This window comes from Carassius auratus, chromosome 19 (genome assembly GCF_003368295.1).
Source record: "Carassius auratus strain Wakin chromosome 19, ASM336829v1, whole genome shotgun sequence".
Classification (NCBI taxonomy): Eukaryota; Metazoa; Chordata; class Actinopteri; order Cypriniformes; family Cyprinidae; genus Carassius; species Carassius auratus.
Genome location: NC_039261.1, coordinates 4,764,798 through 4,791,335, shown reverse-complemented (window position 1 = coordinate 4,791,335; position 26,538 = coordinate 4,764,798). Strand labels below are relative to the sequence as shown.

Here is a 26,538-nt window from a genome sequence, read left to right as displayed (position 1 = left end):
GTCAACCTGTTGTTAGGGACTCCCAAAACCAAAATATAAACTTTTCAATACCCATAGTAGGGGCACTTTAAACATTTACAATAGCCCAAGCACACCTATATACAGTGCCTATAGAATGTTGCATCAAACAAATTTTGAATGTGAATAATAAACCAACTCCACAGAGGATTCTAAGTGATCAAGGGTGAAGGATGTTCCAGTTCAGTCCATTGCAAGTGCTCCGTCAGAAGTGTGCACTCATGCAATGTAATCAGTGACGTACATGGTTAGAGAATTGGACTCCTAACCATAGGGTTGTGGGTTTGAATCTCGGGCTGGCAATATCATGACTTAGGTGGCCTTGAGCAAGGCATCAAACCCCCAACTGCTCCCCAGGCGCCGCAGCATAAATGGCTACCCCTGTGTGTGTGTGCACTTCGGATGGGTTAAATGCAGAGCATGAATTCTGAGTATGGGTCACCATACTTGGCTGAATGTCACTTCACTAAAATCCACTGTTGGGAACGTTACTTTAAAAAAGTAATTAGTTATAGTTACTCATTACTTGTTCCAAAAAGTAGCTGAGTTAGTAACTGAATTTCTCTATAATAAAAGTAACGCGTTACCAGGGAAAGTAACTATTTGCGTTACTGTAAAAAAAGAAAAAAAAAAGTTGCTATGTGTCACAGAATTTTTTTCTTTTTTTGCAGTTTTCACAAGTCAGATGAAATGAGTAGAACAGACAGGTGTTCGTACATAATTTTCGATATTTACTGCACGTCAACAGACAGCAAGAGTTTTATCCTGCACTTCAAGTATTATCTTTGTAAGAAAAGTGTTTTGGGCCACTAGCTTTGTAGATGCGTGTCACATATTACATGTACACATTACATGCACGTTCTTGCCTTTGACCACAATGAATTTGAAGTAGTGCTTATATCTCCACCTTGAAAATGCCAACTTTTCATCAGTTTGCTCCCGACTCGCCATCTCTGCTGTGCTGTTGCGTGTGTGTGTGGTTGGCGCCGCTGGCGCTGGCGCGTGTGCCGGCATGTGTGTAAAAACACTGGCTCTGATTGGCTACCATGGAACACATGACTCTGCCTTAGCCAATCATAACCGCTTATCTCGTTATTAACCCACCTGCTCACTCGCTGTGTGAGCCAGGGGTGCGTTCGGATTGCATAGTTTATTAAATCAATGCATACATAGTAACGTTAACCGCATTGTAACGACGGGAAAAGTGATTAGTTAGATTACCCCGTTACTGAAAAAATAATGTCGTTACCTAACGCTGTTATTCCAAACACTGCAATCTGGAAAAAAAAACTTTTCAAATGAAAAGATCAGCTTATTAGAATGATTTCTGTTGGATCATGACTGGAGTAATGATGCTGAAAATTCAGCTTCACGGGAATAAATTAAATTTGACAATATGTAAAACATTTTTTTAATCAAAAAAATGTTCCCTTGGTGAGCAGAAGAGAATTCCAAAAACATTACAAATATTTCCAACCCAAAATTTGGAAAAAGTTCTTAAATCTCTCAAACATGGTCTTATTTTGATGTGAATTATGAACTGGACATGTCTTATGAGATTTAACCGGTGTAACATGACACCGTGTGACTAGTTTAGTCTTCAGAGACAAGTAAATGAGTCATTTTTAGCCTGGCGTGTGACTGTTTGGAAGAAGAGAATGAAACGACGCATTATTACAGAAACTAAATGATAGCGGTTTTATTCATGGATCCTACTCTTAGATAAAGGAAAGTAAGACTCTTCAGACACTGCTGCTTTGTTCTGTGGGACTCAACCAAATGCAATGTCTTCATCATTTTTGTACAATCACAATTTTTTTTTTTTTTTACATCTCATAAGGTACACTATGTACACATTGTGAGCACTCCAAGATGTCATTTAACAATCTCACAAACTGGATTAAAGCCCTGTAGATATGATAGGACATTTCAAGTAATTTCATATAAAAATAGAGCATTTCATTTTGCCTCTGAAAAAAAGTTGTCTAAAAATACAATGTGTGAACAGCATTAGAAATGCATAGACGTACTTCAGATCCTGCTGCTTTTTCCAACAAAACAAAAAGCAAAATAAAAAATAAGACAAAATAGGTCCAATGAAATTAAAACCAATCCGAACCGTGGCGATGCGCTGTCCTGCTGATATTACAGCGCTTCATCCACAGTTATATTGCTGGTGTGTGCTGTTGTTCGGAGTGGAGAAACCTTCTCGAGGAGTTCATGCTGTAAACGACTTCTGAAAACACAGGGGTGGATGGGAGAGCATTATGGGATGAAGATCTCTTGCTGAGGTTGCCATGGAGTTAGGAGTCACTGGTTGCTCTTGCTCTGTCGATACAATCACAAATCACAGTCAAATATCTCATATTTCAATCACAATGTTAAAGGGCTACTTCACCCACAAAACACTGACTTGCCCTGGTTTGGTTCTAAACCTGCAGGACTGACACTCTTCTATGAACACAGCAGAATTGCTGACGTTCCCCATTAGGGGCATGGGCTTCTGAGCTCGAAAACACAAGTGGGAACTGAAGCAATTCTCGCTGGTACCCCGTGAACAACTGTGTTAAACATAACAGACAACGAAAGCATTTTTTGAGGATTAAGCCTAGGAATGAGGCTGAATATCGCCAACCCCCCTCATGATTCAAAAATTCACAATGCAATTCGATTCTGTCTCTTCAAATCCATGCGGAAATACATCTACTCTGACTTATCAATAGAAACAGACCAAGCAGGTTTAATATCCCAGTATTACAGGCAACTTTGCATTCACAGTTGCATGCATTTAACTTTAAACTAATGCATGCTGTGCAAATACATTTCTCCTGCCTCTATGCTGCATGCTAATTTTTTAGGGCGATCCCTTTAATTGGCACATTCAGTTTTTCTTTGTAAGCTCTGCCTCTGATTGCCTCTGGTCTATTAGGAATAATAGGTAGTCAATGTCCCATCATGCAGCAGGGACATCAACGACCGATACGGACCAAGCTCTTATGACTACTGTTGCAAAATGGCATTCAGTATTGGTATATTGTTCCCATATATTAATATTTATACCCTTATTCTCCCCTTAGCCTTCAGTGGTTAATTAAAATGATGAGTGAGTTTAGACCAGTGGTCCTCATCCTTTCTGATCCCCTTTGTCTGAGAATACATTGAAAGGCTTTCCTATCTGGGCTGATATGTACTTCTGTTGTAATAAAAATTAAATCTAGGATGTCAGTTTAGTGTTGTACTTTACTTTTTTATTTAATTTTTTTAGTTGCTTTAGTTGAGAAGCACTGGTTTAGACCATTTTGTCTACCTTTATTTCACCTGAATCTTTATTCACCTTCATTAATACAACATTTAGTCAGAAACTGATGGAAGTAAATTACGTATTTTGTTTTGGTTGTCTGTTTTGTTTTCAGAAGCGTGGGAAAATCACAGCTTAAAAATACAAAGACTAATATATCTGGCATCTCACGAACACCTTAAAACTAGTGTGGTTTCTAATATTAAAATCAGCTCTGCAATCCCCAACCAACATACCGCACACACACACACACACACACACACACAATTCAAGTATTATTGCACTGAGGCTGTGCCAAGAGCTACAAAGTTCTGCCATGTATCGATCACCATTTAAGCTCAGAACAAATAAACACCCCTCAAAAGACTTTGCTTTTTTTTGTTTCAATTAGACATTGAGATCACAATTTAATCTCATTCAATTAGAGAAAGCAAACGTCTACATCTGTGGGGGAAAAAAGCAGCAGCAAAACATCACACCATGCTGAAGCTTAGTCTTAAACACCGACAGCCACGGTCATGAGAACAGCAGCAAGCTCCAAACCAGCACATCATCACAGCACACAAGGCCCGTGTCTGACTCTCACGTACAGCCTGAGGATTTTGAGAAGCCCGGACAAGCTCGTCTTTACAAAAATCCTGCAGATGCGCCATTGCTGCCTCATTCGCTGTGTCACGAACAGCAAATACAGCCCAGACTGCAACCACAATACAAGACACAATTACACAACGCTGACCTGACTCAACTCACTGATCAACTGGAACATGACCTCCATTTTTTTAAAATCACTGTTTACAACAATGGGGGGAAATCAGCTAATCATGAAAATGACACATTTTAAAATATCTTCTAAAATAGGCCATCAGAGCGATGATCACCCTCAGTCTGACTGCGTCAGCATCCCACTAACCAACTCAAAGCAACTCGATTTAGATCAGGGCGTCACACCTACGGACGGTTTTCTCAAATCTCGCCCTCTCTGTCTGTCACATGCACCAATTTAGATCACTTGTGATGGGGGATACTGTAAACGCACACAAAATAATCCAAAATAATTATCTGCCACTGTACTGGACAAACACATTTACACAACAACAGTTTGAGCAAAACAAGAAACACTAGCATAAAACAATATGAAGAAGATCCAATTATTATAGGGCTTAATCTCATCTGTGCAAGCTACAGTGAAAAGCCAAATGTTGTGTTATCTTTTCACTGTCTTTATTCTGTAGGTTGTGATATAAGCTGTGTTGAGACAATAGTCTGTACAATTGTGACCGCATACACAAAGCATGTCAAGACATGTCATCAAAGTGATAGCAAACCTTAATATTCACTTTGAAGACCCTGTTTCCACAAAAACTGATGACAGAGAACTTCCCAAAGCCAACATCTGTGAAAGAGCTGCAACTGCTCATACTTCTTCACAGAAACCACTGATGAAATGCAAATAATACGGAGTCGTGAATAAAACCTAAACTGTTTTGTCAGACAAATTGCCTGACAATCAGCTAAGTTAAATATTATTAAACCACTGTTGATTAGTTTCGGAGAGTGGAGTGAGAAGCCTGTTCCCTCTTTCAACAGCGGGAAGATGTTTCTATACACAACATTCAAATGGAGACCATTCAGAAGATGTATGAGTCTATTCTAAGGATTAAAGATGTATAACATCCAAAAGGCAGAAAAACACTTTAATAAAGAAATAATGGATATTTTCCAGGTGTTCAGATTATTTTATCCAACCGCTGTATACTCTGATAACACAAGTCCACAAATGGCTTAATCTCTAAATGGGCCAAAGACTAAATCTTAACCATTCAGTAGTGAGGCACGAGCATCTCGGATAATAAACACCAAGTGACATTATGAGAACTGAGTGGGCTGAGGCATCTGTGGTATTATACGACACTGCATACACATGAACAGACATGTTGAAATGATTCATCGTGTCAATGAGGAGTAGAGCACCATAATAAAAAAATAACACACACATTCCCTCCAGACAGACCAGACAGTTTCACCTTTTTCTTTTCTTATCAGGGTCAGTGATCCTGGGTTTTGTCTGCTTCTGAGTCTTCTGCGTGGGGTTGGACATTTTCTCGTCTCGATGTCTTTTGCGAGCACTGGAGAAATAGAAAATAATAGTGTATATAAGCTTAAAATCGAATACTTGAACACGTAGTTTTAACAAGGTCTCATTTCCAGTAAAAAAACATTTTCCTATTTGCCATCAATAAATGAAGACTCTGCCCAAACAGCAACAAGAAATAAAACAGCAAGTGACAGAATATCGTTGTATTTGTCATGTGGCTTGTTGGGTCAAAACCTCAGATAAACATGGAAGAGATAAGACTTCACGGTGAAGATGGATAATACATGGTGTCAACCTTATGGAAGATGTTTTAATGGATTAATGACACAAATTGGGTGAATCTCATTGCAACATTTAACCCCAAATCAAAAGGAAATAATAAAACGGTAAAAAAAAAAAACTTTGCTTAAAAAAAACAACAACTAATAGGTCTTTTTAGGAACATTTTGATGTTTTGCATGGATACATTATTTTCTTGTCAATCACATTTCTTCCCAAATTTTCATTATCATAATTCCTCTAGATATTGTAGCTTTTATTCTAAAACAAAATGGTTTCATATATTCTTACAGTAAAACAAGATTACTATAATACAGATTTAAATCTGCATATTTTTAAGTAATACCATCATGTATTAAAAAAAAAGAGACATAACTGTATTGTAAGGAGATGTTTGTTTAAAATGTGTGTTAAAAAAAAAACACACCAAACAATGCAAAAATGTAAACAAGGCTCTTTTTCTTAAAACCACATGATATTTCTTAGTCTATTTTGTATGGTGTAATATGACAAATTGACACTCATTTCATTGAGATTCATCTCATTCTAGAAGCAAATCAGTAATCCGACCACTTTAAAACACTAAACAAATGCTAAAATAATCCTGTGACCGGTTGGATAAACTGCCTAGACTAGTCTTACAAGCAAGTCATCTAATTTGTTTTGGAGACGTGTCATTACTTTTTATAGCCATTTGCATAAAACGCAAACTGGCCTAATCTAAATGTGAAAAGTAAGACTGATCACCCATTGGTGAAGTGCTAGCAGGACAGACTAGTTCTTAAGACACAGTCTTAACATAGTAGAGATGTTAGTGCAAGTCAGTGGCAGCTGGAATTCATTTGGAAACTAAATAATCCAGCATCTGAAACCGTGCTTGATGAATGCTGATTCCTTATTGGCAGCATGCATGTTTGGAAACAGAAAATTTATATATATGGTGTCTAGCTACATACTTTGTTCCAGCATCTCTGTCTGATTCTTTATTGGGGGTCTCCAGGCCTGTTTTCTTTCCTGTCTTCGGGTCCATCCCGTCCTCCAGACGAGACAGTTTGCTGCCGTTGAAGCGTTCTGTGCATTTGGGAGGCTGTGGCGGCGGGGGAGACTCGGACAGGGGCTCTTGGTCCTCTCTGGAGAGCTCTCGCCACTGTTTCTGCACACACATGAATATCCAAATCAATATCTTCAGCATCAACACAAACGCAGTACATCTAGTACAGTGTCCGGTTAATAATAACTGTTGGAAATACTCTAGTGATGACATGCCTGCACAGAGGAGTCTCCCATAATGTACTTGGCACCTTCCAGCACAGCCATGTAGGAGAAACGCAGCTGGTCGGGGGTCTGAATCAAACCCATCCGATACTTCCTCATGTCTAGGAGAATCTTTCTGATGTCCACCGCCAGTGGGTCTTTCCTTTTGTCCATCTGAACACATCAGCCATAGCGGAAAAGAAAAGCAGTGGTTAATTACCTCCAAATCTGAGTGGGTGACAGACAGGAAAAAAACACAAGTGCTAAAACTCATGATAACACTGGGTATATGTAGTCTAATCACTTGAGACTGTATAATATCACTGTCTAACTCAAATATGTTAGTCCCAGATGGTTTACCTTTTTGGAAACACTCAATATTTAATAATATTACCTTATCTTCTCTTTGAACACAATATGTTAATATAAAGGCTAAGTGCTTAAAATCAGACATTTCAAAAAGCTTTGGAAGTAATTATATTGTATTTTATGTTTCCATATAACTATAAATCTGACTTTTAGTGACTTACAGTCCATAGCAAAACTGAAAATTGCTATGATGGAAGAAAAATGCATTATTGTATTTGAAGAGTTTGGTTCCAAAATGCAATAAATCAATTTTGCTTAATTTGAGTAAAAATAAAAAGTGTTTTCTTTACCAAGAAATCTTTTTTTTTTTTTTAAGCAATAAATACATTGAAACAATATGGAAGTTATTTTTCATATTAAAACTGATGAAATTGCACAAAATAGTAAGTTAATCCACATATGACAGCCTCTGAACTTGGTCAATATTAATCTTATATAAAGGCACTGGACTAAAAATACATTCATCAGTCATCACTCCCAAAATGAATTCAACGGGTCATCTTGTTAATGCTATAAATTAATTACAGCAATATAATAAGACATCATCATGAACAACATCACATTAGTCCACAGAAATGCCAAAAATGACATTTCCCTTACATTCAACTTCCAAAATTGCATTCATCTTTGCCATGTTACATTCATTTAGTTGACTAGTGCTATGTGTTGTTTTAACAAAAACACATGCCATTCACCTAATGAACGTGATATAGCAAAGCTTGTCACTGATCTACAGCTCTGTGTACTAAATGTATCTGAATAATTTCCATCTGAATGCACGTGATGGAGATTTACTGGTACTATTAATCACAGAACCAACAAGATGTGCATGACAGTCACATGATTTATCAGGCGGCCCTTGTTTGTTGATCACAAAGTACAAAGTAGATGAGGAAAACTAGGAAGCCGGGTGTATTCAAAAAGCTGCCATTACGGTCTAGACTGCGTGGAATGGTGCGCTGTGATTGGTTGTTACTGTCTGGAGAATGTGGAATGGTGCACTGTGTTTGGTTGTTATTGTTTACAGTACGTGGAATGGTGCGATGTGATTGGTTGAGCAGATATATTGCATTCTGCAAAAAAGGGAGAGTGGCATTTGTTTCCGGTTTGGAAAAAAAGGCAGAAAACTTGACGTAATAGCTCTGTGAATATCGCATTTTACGAAAAAAGTAAAATTTTACTTTTCAATACAGACCAGATAACTGTTTTGGAACTAAGCTCTTTATTTATTCCTAGTTTTAGTGATCCAACTCACCAAAACGAGACAAGTGTCGACCAGAGAGAATGTTCCCGATCGGCCGATTCCTGCGCTGCAGTGGACCACTGCTGGACCTTGGTCCATCCCAAGTGATCCCGACTCTCGAACCTTGAACAGGAAATTCAGGAAGCTGGCTGGGGATTCTGGGACGCCAAAGTCAGGCCATGTGGTATAGTGAAAGTGATAGATCTGTCTCGTCTCCCCCGTCTAAGAGGATAAATTAATAATAATAAAAAAATAAATAAACAAAACAGAATAGACAGGATTTGTATATGATATTAATATCACTGCAACATAGAATTGCAATTAAAATCAGCATGAGAAGACTTCAGATGGCATTCTGTGAGCAAGAACGTGACTTTCAGTGGTCAATGTGTGAAACTTACATTTGTATTCTGGAGTTCCAGCACTCTGGTGGTGTAATATGACTTTATGTCCTCTGACACTAGTGTTACCACAAATCGAGTGTCACGGAACGACATCTCTCGCTCTTCTTGTGTCGGCCAATATTGTGCACACTTTTCCTGCAGTAAGGTATGTGTATAAATAATGAAAAGTAGAACAGAAAATGTATTTCCTTTGTTTAAAACTCATCTGTAAAAGCTAACAACTTCCTGATCTTTCCTGAAATGATGTATTGAAACCCAAAGGCTGGTAAAGAAGTAAATACTGCATTGACTGTGTTAAGGTCAGTGCTTAATTAAGATTTAGAAAACAAAGATCCTACATGGAGTCATGAGATGCTTTACTTACGTTCTGTGATAGTCTTATGACTTCACTATAAAAAAGAGGGTCAGTCTACAATGTTCAAAAACATACGACTGTGTGAAGTGAAGACACAAATTATTTTAATTTAGCTGTCTAAGATGTTTTTTACTCATACAGTTTCAAGTACACCCACTAATGGCATTTGACTCCAAATTTGCAATGATAACTACAGATAAATACAGATGAGGAGATGGTGATGATAAAGAAAGATAATCTTAGAAAGACGATCTTTGCAAAAAGGGAAATAACCTTTACAAATATCATGTTTACATTTTTTAAACACTCATTAAATCATGTTTATCAGAAAATATATCAACTGCATTTATGATATTTGTTTTAATTATTTGAATTCGCTTTAATTTTTAGATTTTATTTATTCACATCAATTCACAAATTACTTTATTTTTATATTTCTATTTAGCTTTATTTCACAGCGTAGAGTAATTTTAGCACTTTCAAGTGGTTTTAGTTATTCTATGCTTATTATTATGGAAATGTTCCCCATCTATGTTATTTTAAGTTTTATTTCAATTAACTATTTTCAATAGTTATCAAGATCTACAGTGCACTTCTACACATATATGCTGCTTACATAGACTACCTAAGGCACTGCTGAGCTCTGCAATATGAACTAAGAGACAGACTTTACATTTCATTGTAGTATGAATGAGTGTGGAGGCTGAAAGCTCTTAGAGTGGTGCTTTTAAGGAGAAAAGGTTTGGATCAATCACGCCTACCGAGCCTTTCTCTATTACTCTGTTGAGCATGATAACAGCTTTGGTCTTCTGCTCCCAGATCATCAGCCAAAAGTGACCACAGGTGTTTCTCAGAGGACCCTGACAATACAGAAACACACACACACACACAAGTGAAGAATTAGTTGGGATGGGCCACAATAGACAAAAGAATGTGTCTTATGTAATAGAGAAAATTTGACCCAAACTCCAGACTAGTTTTTCAGAGCTTTCGTAAGACAGATGAGCCGACTATCACTGGTTGATTTTGAAAAGCATGTCTCGCACCATCTCTAGTAGTTACCTATGCAAAAATCAAGTAATGCAAAAAATTCTAGCACACCTACACAACTGCAGAAAAAATATCAAACTCAAACTGCATCTCAAATGGCTGACTAATGTTTTTGAGAGCGTGTGACCTTCGAAATGCTACCCACACAGTTTGGTTGTAACAGACATTTGTAAAACCTACCAGCTGCCTACTTCATCCTGTAGTAACATCTCTGTAAAATAACTGCCAGAGATGCAGCAAAGGTAACTGTATTCTGCTGATAAAGGTTTTATTAAAAGCTGCTAAGTTGTCTACAGTCTTGTTCTGTGTGTCTGAGCAAAGCCATTTCACCACAGGTTTGTGTGGTGTGGAGACCATCCCTGGAATTAGTCCACTGAAAATAACAAAAATATCTGCTTAAGGCATCTTAGTCACAAGTCAAAACAAAACCTTTCTAGCTCTAAAAACAATGAAAATATTTATTGAAGTCCTATGACTGTTTCTGCCCCCGATTTCTCATATTCATATGAGAGCAAGTCTCATAGTTTTAGTGTCAAGCTGTTTTTCCACGCATTCTCATAAAATGCACAAAATAAACAAAATTATCTGTTTTCTGCAGTTTTTAAAAATCAGACTTAAGACTTTCTAAAACCTTTTTAAAGACTGATTTTTTTACAGAATATGTACATATGTATTGAAATCAGTTTATGTACTAATATATCAATAAAAAGAAGTTGATCAACATTGGATATTGATTATGCAATAATGATGTGTTTAAAGAAAGGCTATAAACAGATTAATGTGCTAGAAAAAAAAATTTATATATATATATATATATATATATATATATATATATATATATATATATATATATATATATATATATATATATATATATATACACTGAATGCATAATTTGTTTTATTTCTTCCTTCATGAGCCATGGAAAAAAAAACTACAAGTATTTACTTTCATATTAAATTTCAGATACAGTGTGTCGTGTTAAAAAAAAACACCAAATAAAATTATTGCAAAACAAATTATTGTGAACAACTCTGAACCAACAGGTCTGCAGAATGTGCAACAGAACATGCAACATCCACATTGATTTTATTCGATCACGGCCTTAAGTTTAATTATCACATTAGGACATATCGTGATTCACGTTTTTCTGTAACCTTATTAAAGATTATAATTTTAATGAAATTGGAAATAATGAAACTCTTTCAAACTGCACTTTTTAAGGACCCGCTCACCTGGGTAAGTATGTATCTTCTCTGGGCTTCTTCCATTAACACCAGGCTGGCATTGATGTAGTCATTTTCTGTGTTTTCTAATTTCACTCGACTGTGGTCAACTGATGTGTTTGGGAAAAAGTTAAACAACGTAAAATGGAGGATTACAGGCCAGTTGCATTACAATGACGAGAGATTAATCCGAATCTGACGTTACTTACAAGGGCTCACGTCTCTGTATCGGTTCCGATTGCGATTCTCCGGATACTTGGCCACTTTGAAAGCACATTCATGTGATTGGTTGCGTATTTCCTGGAAAATAAACATTCAAACACTTGAGTATTTTCCGGAAAAGAGCTTCAAAACAACAGTTAAATCAGGTCATCACTGATACATTGATACATGTTCATCAAGTTTAATTTCGGTTAGCTGCCCAAGCCCATGCCCATTACTGTAAACACAGGACAGGAAAAACACATTTAAAATAAATTAGCTGATCACGTCAGTTGCGATTGAACAGCTTCCAGAAGTAGTAACGTAATATTACTGGAAACATAAATCAAGGAAGCTACATGTTGTTTATTTAGTTACAGACAAACTCACTCAACACAATTTTGAATGAGGCCTATATAAGTATATGCTTATTAAATTGTAATTTGAAAACAATTTAATAGACTTTAATAGTATATTTTTAGTTAATTCCATTTCAGCATCTTAGGCTATTCTCATGGCAAACACACACACACACACACAAAATGCAAGCATAATAAATACAATAAAACCCAGCAAATAAGTTACATTACATATGATTTTTAAATACTTTTAAAGTGCCCACTGTTTACGTGTGTAGGATTCAAAATATAAAAAAGACTGCATGTAAGTTTAAATACTGTCCTGTTGTTTTCAGTGATTAGGAACACATTTAGTCAGAGATAATAGGAAAACCTAACATTTTCTGTTTATAATAATAAACCTGTCAGTTAGAAGTAGCGAACAGCTGTTATTCGTATAAACGGAGGGGATGTGTTGCACTGTTGTCATAAAAAGTCAGTTCTAAAAACTAATGTGTTGCCTTCAAAATCGGCCTTTTTGGCCATTAATGTCACTTTAAAATGCTATTTACAGTAAGCAGTTACATTACGATACATTATGATTTCGTACTCTTAGACTATGTCAGTGTGCTTTCTGTTGCTATGATAAAACCATAAGTAACGTTATAATAATGAAGTTAAACAGACTACAATGCCCAGACATGTATACACTCTAGTTGTTTGACTCGGTTTTGGGGCACAGTTACGGTTTCACTCACAACACTGGAGTTTACAACAGAACTAACGTTACCACAATAACATCCCGGCTTCACAGCTTCACTTTCATTTCATTCAACCAAACAGTCAGAAGGAGAACAGTGACAGCACACGGAATTAACGTTTGTAAGGACACAGGGAGATAAAAGGAGACTTCTCTTACGGCTACATGTAGATTGCGTGGCTCATTAGCATGCTAGCTGTGTTAGCTTCACTTACTAAATAAAGGTTCTGCCAGCGGCCCTCTGAGTCTATGTCCTCAAACTCCTGCTCCATGTCTCCGTCAGTTCCTTCGGCTTTAAGCTTGTTGTTGTTTTATTGAGAATGAACGTCACAGCTGTCGAAATCGCTCATTTCTTGTCCTCACACTGAACCGCTGAGAGAGTCTGTCAGTGTTTGTCCGTGTCGCTGACATTTGCGCCGACGAGAAGCCTAGTTCACTGCGCATGCGCTGTGTGAGGAGAGAGGCGCTCATCTGCGCATGCGCATTGAAAGAGCGCCTTCAAGACGTCAGAGCAGAGCGAACATGTCAAACATTTGTCAGTGATTTGGACTGTTGGAAATGCATTTATTTAGTTTTTATTATTTCATATAAGATGATTATTTTGTGTTAAAGTTTGAAATTCACTGCTCAAATGTAATTTTGTAATGATTTACATAAATGGACGAGAGAACATTTTATCTGTCAAACCAGATTATGGAGGCTTTTCTGTATTTATAGAAATGTTCGTATGGGATCTACTATATTAAACAGAATGCTGATTATTATTATAATATTTTGGTATCAGCACCACTATTACTATATAATAAGCCTAAATTAGCCTATACACTTTAATTGGAGCTTCACACACACACACACACACACACACACACACACACACACACACACACACACACACACACACACACACACACACACACACATATATATATATATATAATTTTTTTCTGATACACTTTTATTATGATATCAGTTTGTCATTAGTATATAGGTTAATATTACCACAGTTATTTGTGGTACTGCATGCAAATACTTTTCATTGACAGTATTGAACTTAGAAATATGAACTATAACCGTTGGGGGGACAATATGGATTTTGGCTTTATCAGGTGTCCTTTTGTAGTCTCCAAAGTGTCATTTTTGAAAAGATCAATTTAGCTTTAAAAGACGCTCAGAAAATACAGTATTTCTGAGAAGCTTAAACCAGAACTTTGAAAAATAGTGTTCATACCCTATAAATCAGTCTTAATATTTATTTTCTTGAAAGTATTTCATACAAAAAATGGAGGCTATTTGAGACGCTTTGTCTTTGTGCTTGCTAATTCTGCCGTGAACGTAGGCCTAAATAGCAAAACCATCTTGGCACGAGTGCAGCTGCATCTTAAAGGGAATGGGAGATGAAAATTTTATTGGTTTATTGCATGTTATGCCCAAAAAATACCAATAACTCATTAAGAGAATAGGGACAACCAGTTTAGACCATGCGCCCAGGCCCAGGCGCGCCTCCTGCCTAAAGTAAATGTCAAATGTCAATCTGGAGGTAAAATCAGTGCACTTGCTTCATTTTCTCCCGATAACCTCCTCACATACCTTAAAGCACATCAACAATTGACAGAAATCAGTTGCAAAGTGTATATATTTGTTTTATTATTCTACAAACTTTGAAGTAGGCTATACCAAGCCAAAAGTGTAAAAAAAATAAAAATAATTAATACTGTCAGCCAACGTGAGCATATTGTACCATGTTAACAGAGTGCACTGAATGATAGGTTGTGGTTCCTTACTGACAAGAGGACTTTGTGGTACAGCTGGATTAGAATATGCTACAAACGTTGTTTACCTCCTTTTTCTTTTGTAACATTTTAAAGATGAGGTTTCTGAACATTAAGTGGTACTTAACAAGAACTCTGTTCAAAGCTTTTTTATTTAGAGATATTCAGCTGCATCGCTGTATTCATCCTCCATTAATGAAGATCTTTCACGAGGGGTTGATGAACTTTGACCAGGATTCTCAATTGCCACTTGTTCAGCTTCAGGTTCTTTGCTTCCTGATGCTTGGTGGCAACACTTTATACATTCAATAATAAATAGAGGCACAGAGCTCAGACACAGCATGACCAGAGCCACTATCTGAAGTGAAGAATAGTGTTATATACCATTTAAAGCATGTACAAATTTTATTTAATTTGATGAATCTCATCTTCATCAACACCAGCAGAATTAAATCATCCCATTCCCATTCACCTGTGAAGTATTTCGAAAGCAAACAAATGCCTTTCAGGGATGTTTTCAGAACTGATCAAAGGCTGACACCATGTTGTTGAAGCAGATATATCAGTGTGGACCGTCATTCCTTCCCAGGAGGTTATCGCACAAGCAAAGTACTGTCCATCAAAGAACAGCAGCATGGTCCAAACAAAAACTTGAATGATGCAGGTTATTGTGAAGAGCAAACACTTGGTTTTGCACTGTGGGCTTTGAATAAAAAACATGAGTGCGCTGGAAAAAAGACCAGGAACTAAAAAATATGCTGCAGAAAACACCAGATTCATCTTTGGATCACGAGGACATGCAAAGTCCATCTCCACGAGTTTCTCAAGACCCACCATTAAAAAGCCAATAATTGCATTTAAATAAAAAGGACTCTTCTTCAGCTCTTTTTTAAAGCATGCTATCCATTCCTTGCTCATTGTCTGGGTTGTTAAGATTGTGAGATGCGCAGACTAAAACTGAAAGTGATTGCACATGCATACTTTTCACATCTTCATATGTCTCTGAGACTCTTTTTTGAGAAGCTATGTGGTTGTAATGGAAAATGTCTTCTTTGTGTGTTCAGCAGAAGAAAGAAACTCTTTCAGGTTTGTAACAGCACAACGGTGAGAAAATGATGACAGAATTTTCCTTTTTCGGGTAACAATGCAGGATCAGATGCTTCAGATGATTTTCTTTCACATGGTTTAAAACTCTCATTATTATTATTTACTCTTTAATAATCCAAAACAGATTATTGGATTTCATTCCTTAGAAAATTATTTCCTTGGAATTATTTTTCAAATCTGTGCATCAGTCTTTTTGGCATACTTTTTAAATAGCATGTTAAATGATTCATGAGGTTGTTTGTTGTACATATCATGATAGTTTAGGAATTAAGTGATGCTTAAAAGATAATATTCTGTAATCATAATCTGTGTGAACAAAAGTTATTGGTGTTTTACTGCCTAATTTCACTGCACTTATCCTGAAAGAACAAGAAAAACACAAAGAACTTTTATTCACATAAATTGTGATTACAAGGGAGATTGTCAGTGAATAATCAGTGCATTGCTGCAGTTTCCAGGTATTAATTTAATCTGCAGTGAATGCGTGTATATGTATATTTTAGCAGTTTTGTAGTTAAGGTACATTCTCCAAGACGAAGGAAAAGTTAAAATCCATTGTTATTTGCACTAAGTGAAAAAAATCAATAAATTCTATTTATCCTTCACTAATGAAAATAGCAGTATTTTCTTAGCGACTTTGCTATTAACACTAAGTGCAAATAGCGGTAGATTCTGCTATTTATTGCAGATAGTAGCAAATATCTGCACCTCTACATTGTAGTACATTATAAAGCATGCAGTAATAACATATTCAGTGTAAATTATATTTTTTATTAGAATTATTAAAGGGGGGGTGAAATGCTCATTTTCACTCAATATCCTGTTAATCTTGAGTACCTATAGAGTAGTACTGCATCCTTCATAAATCCAAAAAGTCTTTAGTTTTATTATATTCATAAGAGAAAGATAGTCTGTACCGATTTTTCCCGGAAAAACACGACTGACTGGAGGCGTGACGTGTGGGCGGGGCTAAAGGATCACGAGCACCAGTAAGCTTTTGCGTTAAGAGCATTTGGAAGCTGTGACATTACCGTGAGGAAAAAACCATCATCCAAAACAAACCATGGCTTACAGTCAGATTCAGTCGTTTATTTATGATCCAGAATCAGATCCCGAGGCTGAAACTGAACGAAAGCAGCAGCAGCAACGACTCGCTCGAACCCGGGTCTCCGGCATGGACCCTTAGGACCCATATAAGGAAATTCCGCTCCATCTAACGTCACACAGAGCCATACTCGAAAAAAACTTTCCGAAACTTGTGACAAACCGGAAGGAGTATTTTGGGAACAAAAATACTCCTTCAAACTTACAACTTAATTTTTGAAACTTTGTCCATGTTTAGCATGGGAATCCAACTCTTTAACAGTGTAAAAAACTCAGTATGCATGAAATAGCATTTCACCCCCCCCTTTAAATAGATGCTGCCTTATTGGGTTAATAAAGCCCTCCCTCCCTACCTACCCTAACCCTACCTTATGTTTTATTCTAAACCTTTTTATTATTTCCTCCTTTCCTTGTTTCAGTTTCCACGTTCAATCCATCTAAATCAATGTTCAGCAATTCAGAAATTAGAAATTTATCATGTGGCTTTCATCAATTTATTTTATTAAAGTATTATAATATAACTCACTGTATATGAAAACCAACCAATACAAACAAACAAAAATACAAAAACAAAACCAATCATTAATCTCCATAAATGTTCACAATTTATTTAAATATATAATATTACCCAGCCGTATAAATGAAATTGAAAATAAAATAAAAATACAAATAATTAAATCTCCAGATGTTCAGCTATAGTATTTACTGGAATTAAAAATGAGAAATTTATAATGGAGCTTCCATCAATTTATTTTACTGCAGTATATGTAGTATATGTGGCTGTAGTTCCCAAGATGGCAGCGCGTCCACACGCGTCATTACGTCTACCTGTCTTTAAGCGTGCATACAGTTTTGAGTTTCTGCTGGATGTCGGCAGAACTGCATTTTTACAGTTAAACTCTGCACATGCAGAAAAGCTGCGGGATCTCAGTCTGCTCCGGAGGCCTACACCATCACCGACCACCTCTACTGCATCTCGCCCACAGCAGAATGCGTATCATTTGGTTCGCATAAGGGAGGGGGATGAGTGGAAGACCACGTTTAATACTCCCAGGGGGCATTTTGAGTATCTGGTTATGCTGTTTGGGCTATCCAATTCCCCCACAGTTTTCCAAGCACTCGTTAACTACGTACTGAGAGACATGGTCGATCAGTTCATAAACGTCTACCTGGATGACATATAGATTTTTTCTTCTTCTCTCCAGGAACATGTTCAGCACATCAGATGTTTGTATGTGTTTGTATTGTATGTGCCCAAATCACAATGATGTATTATGAACAATACCTAGCCTAAAATGGCATTTTTTTTTCTGAGCGTCATAGTCTTACTCACCCTCAAGTTATTTAATAAAATAAAACTTAAGAAATTCACTTTAAAAACAGAACACATTCACTGACTGACTGAAATAAATACAAATCAAAACATAAGCAAAACATATCAACATTAACATGTTGGAAAACAGCAAAAAAAAAAAAAAAAAAAATCTAAATAATTAGGATTATTATTGAGCAAAAATTCGATGTTTTTGTTGTAGGTACCTAATTTTATCTTGACTTATCTAGAACTCTGCGTCATGCGCGTGACGACGCAAATATGATGAGAGCGCAACAGTTATTCACATCCATCTAATGTTACCATGTTTACATTGAAAAGTAACGTTACTGTATATAAAATCGACTTAGAAGCTAGTAATTATATTGGTATGTTGAATCACATTAAATGTTTCATGATTAAAACATACATTTATATATTTAGAGATAAAATAAACATAGTTTTGAGCATCCGAGTCAGCTAATATGAAGCAAGCTAAGTTAACTGCTCCCTACGTTACCTGTTTTTTACACAGGACAATGATAAAACTTCAGACACAAATAGTTGAATGGACCTAAAATAATAATTTATCTGACTTTAATAACTCACCTGAAAAGATGTGCTTGTGTGCTCAAACACGAGTTGAACCAGGCACAAAAGCGAAGTTTCACTCCTCGTCCTCTCTCAGTCCTCGACTTTTTACAAACGCTTGAAAGAAACTCTCGCGATAGTTTCGCAGTCAGAACGTAATCGTTTTGCCGTGATCGATCGAGGTAATTTTGATCAAAATCTAAGAAACTATTATTATTATTTATGAGTGACCACTGGCCAGTGGGGTGGCCGTGATAATTTCCATGGTGGCCATGGCTAGCTCCGCCCCTGCCTTTTAGGGGCCAATAGGGTAATGAAAGGTTCATATTTTGGTTTTGGGAGTCCCCAACAACAGGTCGACATGCATTCAAGGTCAAAAAACCCTTCCATTCTCTTATAATATGCATTTATTTTTTACCTTACTTGCTCAACGACTCCCAAACGATTCGCTCAGCGATTAATTTTTCCAAACCCCTCCTTTGCATGACGCTAATCTGCGGTGATTGGTCAGATTGGTCTCATTTTAATTTCATCAGGTGCCTGTGATGCCTAATAAAGCAGCGTTTGTGAGTGCAGTGCTGCTTTGTGTACTGCTTTAGTGCTCTCCTGGCTCACCCCGGTCTGAAGCATGATCAATATTCCCCTGCATTCACTAATAAATGACCTCTATGACAAAAAGACTGAAACCTTCTGGTGCCAAGGGAAGAAAAAAAAGAAGAGAAGAACAAGAAAACGGGACAAAGACAGAGTTATATAAATAAATAAACTAGATGAGGTAAACTTTATGTTGGCCTAGTCTAGAAAGCCTAGTCTAAAAGTTTAAAATAGCATAATAACAATGTTTTTTAGTATTTGGGTATTTTTTTTTTTATTTGAATCAGCTAATTTAATAATTATTCAAAATAGCAACATTTGATGTAAAATCCACTTGAAGATGTATGTTTTCCAGCTTAATTTGTGGCGACGAAAGAAAGGGCTATAGTTTAGTTGAACATTGCTGCCATCCACTGGAAATTAAATTAAAATTAAAATTAAATTTTTATGATAAACAGTAACTAGAGAAGTGTTCAGACACAACTGTGTTAGTTTTGTTCAGGAAACGATTTTAAAATAAGGTTATTTTTCTGTATCTAACATTAAGAAATGGTATGGCACATATACTCCTTTCATTTCTCTCTTCAGATGCACTTTTGAAATATCTAGCTATGCTGTTTCTGTGTACTGTAAATGTTTAAACTCAATGGTGAATGGGCTGAGGCACGGGGCAAGTGGTCAAATATTGTCTAGGGTGGTAAATTGATTAAATAGTTTTCCAATCTCCTTTGTGCAGAAACCCTCCAGTTTCTGTCTCAGATGAGAAACTGATTTTCTTACATCACCAAAAGAGCTCTTAGTGAATTTGGGGTAATCTGGAGATCCAGGACGAACTGGGAAAAAACGATAACTCTACATAGACACAAAAACAAAGAAAGAAGAAAATCACACAGAAGCAGAAAAAGCTGTAAAGAATAGCCTAAAGATCATGGTGTTACCTGGAGGAAATGTATGTGATCATGTGTGTGTGAAAGCTGCTCCAGCTCAGTGTTTCTCTTCCTCAGTTCATCAATCTCCTGCTCCAGTTGCTTCATGTGTCCTGCAGCTTGACTCACAATAGTCTTTTCTCGATCTATGATCATCTGCTTGACTGAGTCTGAAAGCAGTAGGTATTTTTCTTCTCAAAACTCACCATGTGAGTCCTTACAGCCTCTTCCAGCTCCTGAAGCTTCTTCTCTCTCTCCTTTATTTGCTGCTGGTATTTGCTCTGTGTATTACCCAAATGTTTCTATAGGAAAAAACAAATTATAGAAATATGAGTGATGTTTAAAATCTTTTTTTTTTTTTAGGTCTCCTGCCTTTGTTTATTGATCACACAGAATGTCTCTGGTTACACATGTAACCTCAGTTCCCTGAAAGAGGGAAGACTTTTTTAAATCTTTCCTGAAGCCCAATAGAATCAGGCTAATGCACCTGTTTGGCCAGTGGTGTTCAAGTGGTGTGTTTTTATTTATTTTATTTTACAGTGAATGCCTCATTAGATCAGCACTATCTCAGGGACAGAGAACAACATGCACATTCTTAAGTTTAAAGGGTTCATTAGATGACTATTTTAGCAGAGTTTCTGGGGACTATTTTCTGGTGCTGCGTAATATCACTGCGCCTGCTGCACCCATGGTACAGCAGCAAAGTTCCTTGATTATAATGCTGGAATGAGAGTATAGTTCCTAGCCATATCGGCCTAGAAAATCTCAACTTTTCATTTCCGTTGGTCTAGGTACACGATGTAACTACAGAAGAGTCAAGGTATGAATAGGAAAATTCAGAAACTCTTTGGTCATTTTTAAACGAGATGCTAAAGGTCTAATCAGATTAAATGATCTATGCTAAGCTAAGCTAAAAGTGCTACCGCCAGACCTGGAGATTGACTGAATGGATTCGAAAATGGTAAAACTCAACTGTATAACTCTAGGGGAGTTGGAAAATGAGTCTTTTTTTTTTTTTTTAATGGAGTGTTCCTTTATATGTTAGTTAGCTCTGCTCACCCCAAGACTCTCTTCCGTGCAGGGCCATATTAACCATTTATTCTATATTTGACCTTTGAATGATATGTGCATGTATCTATCAGGTGATTTCTGGCCAGTATGTCTACATTCACCTTTACTCTTCACTTCGGTCTGGAGTAATCTAGAAATGGTTGTGCAAAGAACAATATTCAAAAAGTAAAAATTTCACAAATTCTGAAAGAGAGGGACTCAATATTTTTTTTTTTAACTTGAAATACAAACAGCATGAAAAACATGAGCTATGCTGGGTATACACCAAAAGATTTTTTTCATTTTATAAGATTTTCAAAATATGATAGACCACAAACATGAGGATAAAAAAATCGTTGATTTAACCGTTTTGCTCCTATAGTGTGTTGTGTGCCATGATGTGACAAAGACAGCACACCACACACAAACAGATTTTCAACCAGAGTCTCACTGTGAACACAGGAAGTCTTGCAAAATCTCGCGAAATTTCAGAATAATCATGGGGGACGATATGGAGGAAGACATTTCAATGATAGTGTTTGGAATGATTTTATACACAACACGTTGCACCATGACTGCTTCGGCCTTCCATCATCTCGCTTTCTGATTGGATATTGTTTCATCTCACGTGGGGGGCGGTGTTGGAGCAGTGGATAATACACAACGTATTTTTTTTTTGTGAAAGACCCGGGTTCGAATCACCAATGTGTCCCTGAGCAAGACACTTAACCCCTTGTTGCTCCAGAGGCGTGTGACCTCTGAAATATATATAGCAATTGTAAGTCGCTTTGGATAAAAGTGTCAGCTAAATGAATAAAAATGTAAATGTAAATGTAAAAAAAAAAAAAAAAAAAAAAAAATCTCAAGAGCGCGTGCGTGGTTGTCCTCGGGGTTCCCCCCACACATCAGGATTTCCAATTCGCGAAATCACATACAGGTTTAGAACATAAACTGAATTTTCAATTTTGCGAACAATTCCTCTAAAGCAGCCTAATAAAGCCGTTGTTGCTATTTGTGTTAATAATGTAACTGGTAACTGTGGAGGCCATTTGAGTAAAGTGAACAGGAATCTCAGAACAGCCTGATTTGAGAAAAGGGACTTTAAAACAGGGATGTTAAAAAAAAAAACACTGGGTGGATTTGTATCATTATAAGGTGGAGCTGTACAAACAGTTCCAACACAAATTTATGTTCAAATAACATGTTAAGAGAATTTAGCATCCGGTGTATCCTTTAAGTATATTAATGCAGTAACGGTTCTGACTTCCAGCCACTGGCCTGGCAGGCATAATACTGCATTTTAGTTGTTTTTGCAGTTCTGTGTGAATGGGGATAGTTTTTTCAATGTTGTCAAAAGGAAACCTTTTGTTTTTAGTACAATTGTTGTTGTATAAACATACCTTCAGATTTCTCTCTGTTGTTTTTCCTGTATCTAGTTTGTTTCTATAGATACATTTATTGATGAGCCTGTGCCTTGTTTTATCTCTTATTATCTTGCCCTTAGCTGATTAATTTCTTTGGGTTGATTTGTACTGGCACACGTTTTCTCACAAATACAGCCAGATTACACAGTGCCTTGTTTGCTATATCTTAGCTAACCATGGTTGTTTAACCACTTCTTTAAACAGAGGTGTTCTCCTTCAACTGCGATATGCTCATCATTGCATCAACAGTTGGCATGGAAAACAGTGTCCCATCACAAGTGCATTACTGCCATTGAACTGGCCTATATAATGAGGATAAGAAAAAGATCACCCAACTAGCATATATCAAGCTCAAATGAGATGGCATGGCCAGCACATAAATGTATTGTCAGACATATAAGCACACTCACACCCTAAGGAGATCAGCCCGGAAAATGGAGCGCAGCTGGAGGAAAACAATACTAGAGGTTTTTTTGTATTGCTTGGGGGGAAATAACCTATTCTACAGAAAAGCATTAAAAACTGCTAGATCGGATTACTTTTCGTCTCTTTTAGGAGAAAACAAACATAACCCCTAGGTATTTATTCAATACAGTGGCTAAATTAACGAAAAATAAGGCATCAACAAGTGTTGAAATTTCCCAACATCACAGCAGTAATGACTTTATGAACTATGTTACTTCTAACATCGATACTATTAGAGATAAAATTGCAACAATGCAGCTATTAGTTACATTATCGCATCAGACAGTGCACTATAGATCCCCTGAGGAACAGCTCCACTCATTCTCTACTGTATGAGAGGAAGAATTGTATAAACTTGTTAAATCATCTAAACCAACAACATGTATGTTAGACCCTATTCCATCTAAGCTCCTAAAAGAGGTGCATCCAAAAGCCATAGATTCTCTTCTGACTATTACTAATCTTCATTGTCATTAGGATATGTCCCCAAAACCTTGACCTGTTATTAAGCCTCTCATCAAAAAAACACAACTTGACCCCAAAGAACTAGTTAACTACAGAATGATCTCAAAACTCCCTTTCTGTCCAAAAAACTAGAAAAGGTAGTATCCTCACAATAATTGAGCATCGCGTAAGTTCAGTCAGGCCACGTTAGTCGCACATGCATCAGCCGACAGTCAGCTGTTTCTGACATGTACCATTCCAGTCTTGACACCTATCACATGCGGTCTATTCGTCAGTGTCTCTTCCATCTCATCACTGCTTGCAATTAACTCCCTCCTCCAACCCCAACTCCACCAACTGAACCTTTAATCTGATCTAACTTTGTTCTATCTTTACAGTCTCTTCATTGGAAGCACTCTCTATCACATTTTGTTTACAACTCATGTAATTGTGAATTGTAATTATGTATGCTTATAATGGTTCTGTTCTGTACCCGAGGGTTTTTTTTCTTGCTGCTCTCCCCGCTCTGTCAAAGCATGGCTTCATGGACAGGCGTGTGGAGTGTTGCCCAGAACATAACCATACCACTAACACTAACACTAACTGTGTGCAATATAATTGTATAAAATATACTTGACAGAAGTGGTCCTGATTAAAATATTCCTTCTTAGAGAAAAATGGTATCTGTGAGGATTTCCAGTCATGATTTAGACCTTATTATAATACTGAGATGGCTCTTCTTAGAGTTACAAATGACCTGCTCTTATTATCTTATAGTGGTTGTATCTCTCTATTATTTCTATTGGATCTTAGCACTGTGTTTGACACTATTGACCACAACATTCTTTTGCATAGACTAGAAAACTTTGTTGGCATTAATTGCAGTGCATTAGAATGGTTTAAATCATACTTATACGATGTAGCAGTGAATGAAGCGGTATCATATCGATCACAAGTGCAGTATGGAGTACCTCCAGGCTCAGTACTAGGGTCGTTACTCTTCCCGCTTTACATGTTGCCCTTGGGAGATATCATCAGCAAACACGGTGTTAGCTTTCACTGTTATGCTGATTATACTGAAACATACCAATTTGAAAACGGAATGCATAGTTGATATAAAAAAACTGGATGACAAGTAATTTCATACTGTTCAATTCTGAAAAAAAAAAACAGGTGTTAATTATTGGATCTAAAAACTATTACTAACTGCATGTAATAACCTAGAACATTGTCTAAGACTTGATGGCTGCTCTGTCAATTCTTCCGACAACAACGGAACAGGAGAAAGATGGCATTCTTACCATCTCCACAAGGACTTGTACCACAGCAGATCAACATTGTTTTTCGTGGACTACTGTAGTATAAATATAAATAACAGGAAAATATAAGCACACTCGCTGTTAGTTTAACTTAACATTTAATTAAGGCTTTTAGTCTATGTTACATAATATAAACACACAAGTCTTTATTTTTGATGTTATAAATGAGATTTTAGGGTTATCATTGATCTGTTTAAATAATGTACTTTAACATTCAAAGATTACTTCGATGTGTATGGCACAATTTCTATGATGACTCGTGGTTTTGGCGCTCTTTTAAAAATATCTTGTGTTCGCCGCTGCTGCAACAGGGTTTCATGACCCTTTAATCATTATGAACCACACCAAAATTAATTATTAATATTTGTCTTTTAATAATGATCTATTTGCTATTAATTTTTTTAATCACTGTTACTCTTCAATAAAGAATGACGGCGGTTTAATGATTTTAGTAGTTTTAGAAAAGTGCACAAAATCAGCAAAATAAATTTCCTGTACCTGTTTCTCTGTCCTCTCTGCTGCAGTTGATACAATATCATGATTTTTGTGTTCATCCACCATACAGAGAACACATATACACCTCTGGTCAGTGCGGCAGTAAATGTCCAGCAGTTTTTACGGCAGATCATCTCCTGCAGCCGTCCAGTGCCGTCTATTAAATCATGTCTCTGTCCTCTGAAGAGATTCTCATGCTGTTCAAGGTGATTTTGACAGAAAGAGACAGAACCAGACAGAACTTCACTGCTTTTTGTTTTCTTCCAGTACAGACGTCACACTCCACATCTCCAGGTCCAGCAAGAACACCAGTTTTGAGTTCAGTCTTCTTCAGTTACTCCACCACTTCAACCAGCATGGTGTTTTTCTTTGGTCTTGGTCTGAAGGTTTGTCTGCACTGAGGGCAGCTGTAAACTCTCTTCTCATCCTCTTGATTCCAGCATTGTTTAATGCAGCTCATACAGTAACTGTGACCACAGGGAATACTTCAACACAAAAATACTTCAAAATGTCCATGCATTTTATGTTGACTTCTTACATTATAGACTAATAGTTTTCAAGGAAGATAAATGTTGCAGTTAATTGCTTGTGCAAAAAATGTTGACAAGTGATATATACCTCAATTTTTATGGTCAACATCAGTGGAAATGTAAAATATATAGGGTACAGAGTTGGCTGTAGCTGGCAGTAATCAGTTACAGTGTAGAGAGGTCATGTCAAGAGGAAGCCCTTTTTCTTTGATGTATTGACACATACTAAGTCATTGTACATCTTAATAAATAACTAAATAAATAAAGTGTGTCAGAACTCTGTAGTTCAAAACTAACATTTAGTGTTTCCAAAAACAACTAGTTTAAAATCACATACTTTTTTTTTATATCCAACGTGTAGAAAAAGAAACCATATATCAGCATGATTTATATTTATTGGTAATAAGTTAAATGTAACTTTTTTTGTTTGCCAGTTAGTAGCAGTGCAGTAGCAGCTTATTATCATACAGGAAAGTGCCATTTATACAGTGTAATTATATTTAACACATACATAATAT

At 36.7% G+C, this 26,538-nt stretch overlaps 1 protein-coding gene and 1 pseudogene across 2 annotated transcripts; both read right to left on the bottom strand.

Moving 5' to 3' along the window:
* Window positions 1–1,692: 1,692 nt before the first annotated feature.
* On the bottom strand, window positions 1,693–13,333 carry LOC113119183 (tyrosine-protein phosphatase non-receptor type 2-like). Of its 2 annotated transcripts, XR_003294426.1 has the most exons (11): window positions 13,106–13,333; window positions 11,801–11,891; window positions 11,601–11,701; window positions 10,077–10,175; window positions 8,958–9,095; window positions 8,569–8,778; window positions 6,957–7,118; window positions 6,647–6,843; window positions 5,341–5,442; window positions 3,907–4,013; window positions 1,693–2,346 (listed from the first exon to the last, which is right to left on the bottom strand). XR_003294426.1 is itself a non-coding variant. In XM_026288451.1 (10 exons), the coding sequence occupies exons 1-10, from the start codon at window positions 13,160–13,162 to the stop codon at window positions 2,322–2,324; spliced, it is 1,182 nt and encodes a 393-aa protein (XP_026144236.1). In that variant the 5' UTR covers window positions 13,163–13,332; the 3' UTR covers window positions 1,693–2,321. The 2 variants fall into 2 exon arrangements, 1 of the variants encoding a protein (XP_026144236.1); XM_026288451.1 differs by lacking the exon at window positions 3,907–4,013 and having other exon boundaries at window positions 13,106–13,332.
* Window positions 13,334–16,098: 2,765 nt separating this feature from the next.
* LOC113120176 (tripartite motif-containing protein 29-like) lies at window positions 16,099–26,254 on the bottom strand (annotated as a pseudogene).
* Between the last annotated feature and the right edge of the window lie 284 nt (window positions 26,255–26,538).

Coding starts and splice junctions, on each gene's coding strand:
- LOC113119183 (XM_026288451.1), bottom strand. CDS start 13,162: ATGGAGCAGGAGTTTGAGGACATAGACTCAGAGGGCCGCTGGCAGAAC. Junction 9,096..10,076: donor GAGTAATAGAGAAAGGCTCG/GTAGGCGTGATT, acceptor ACCTTACTGCAG/GAAAAGTGTGCACAATATTG. Junction 5,443..6,646: donor GACAGAGATGCTGGAACAAA/GTATGTAGCTAG, acceptor CTATTTCTCCAG/TGCTCGCAAAAGACATCGAG.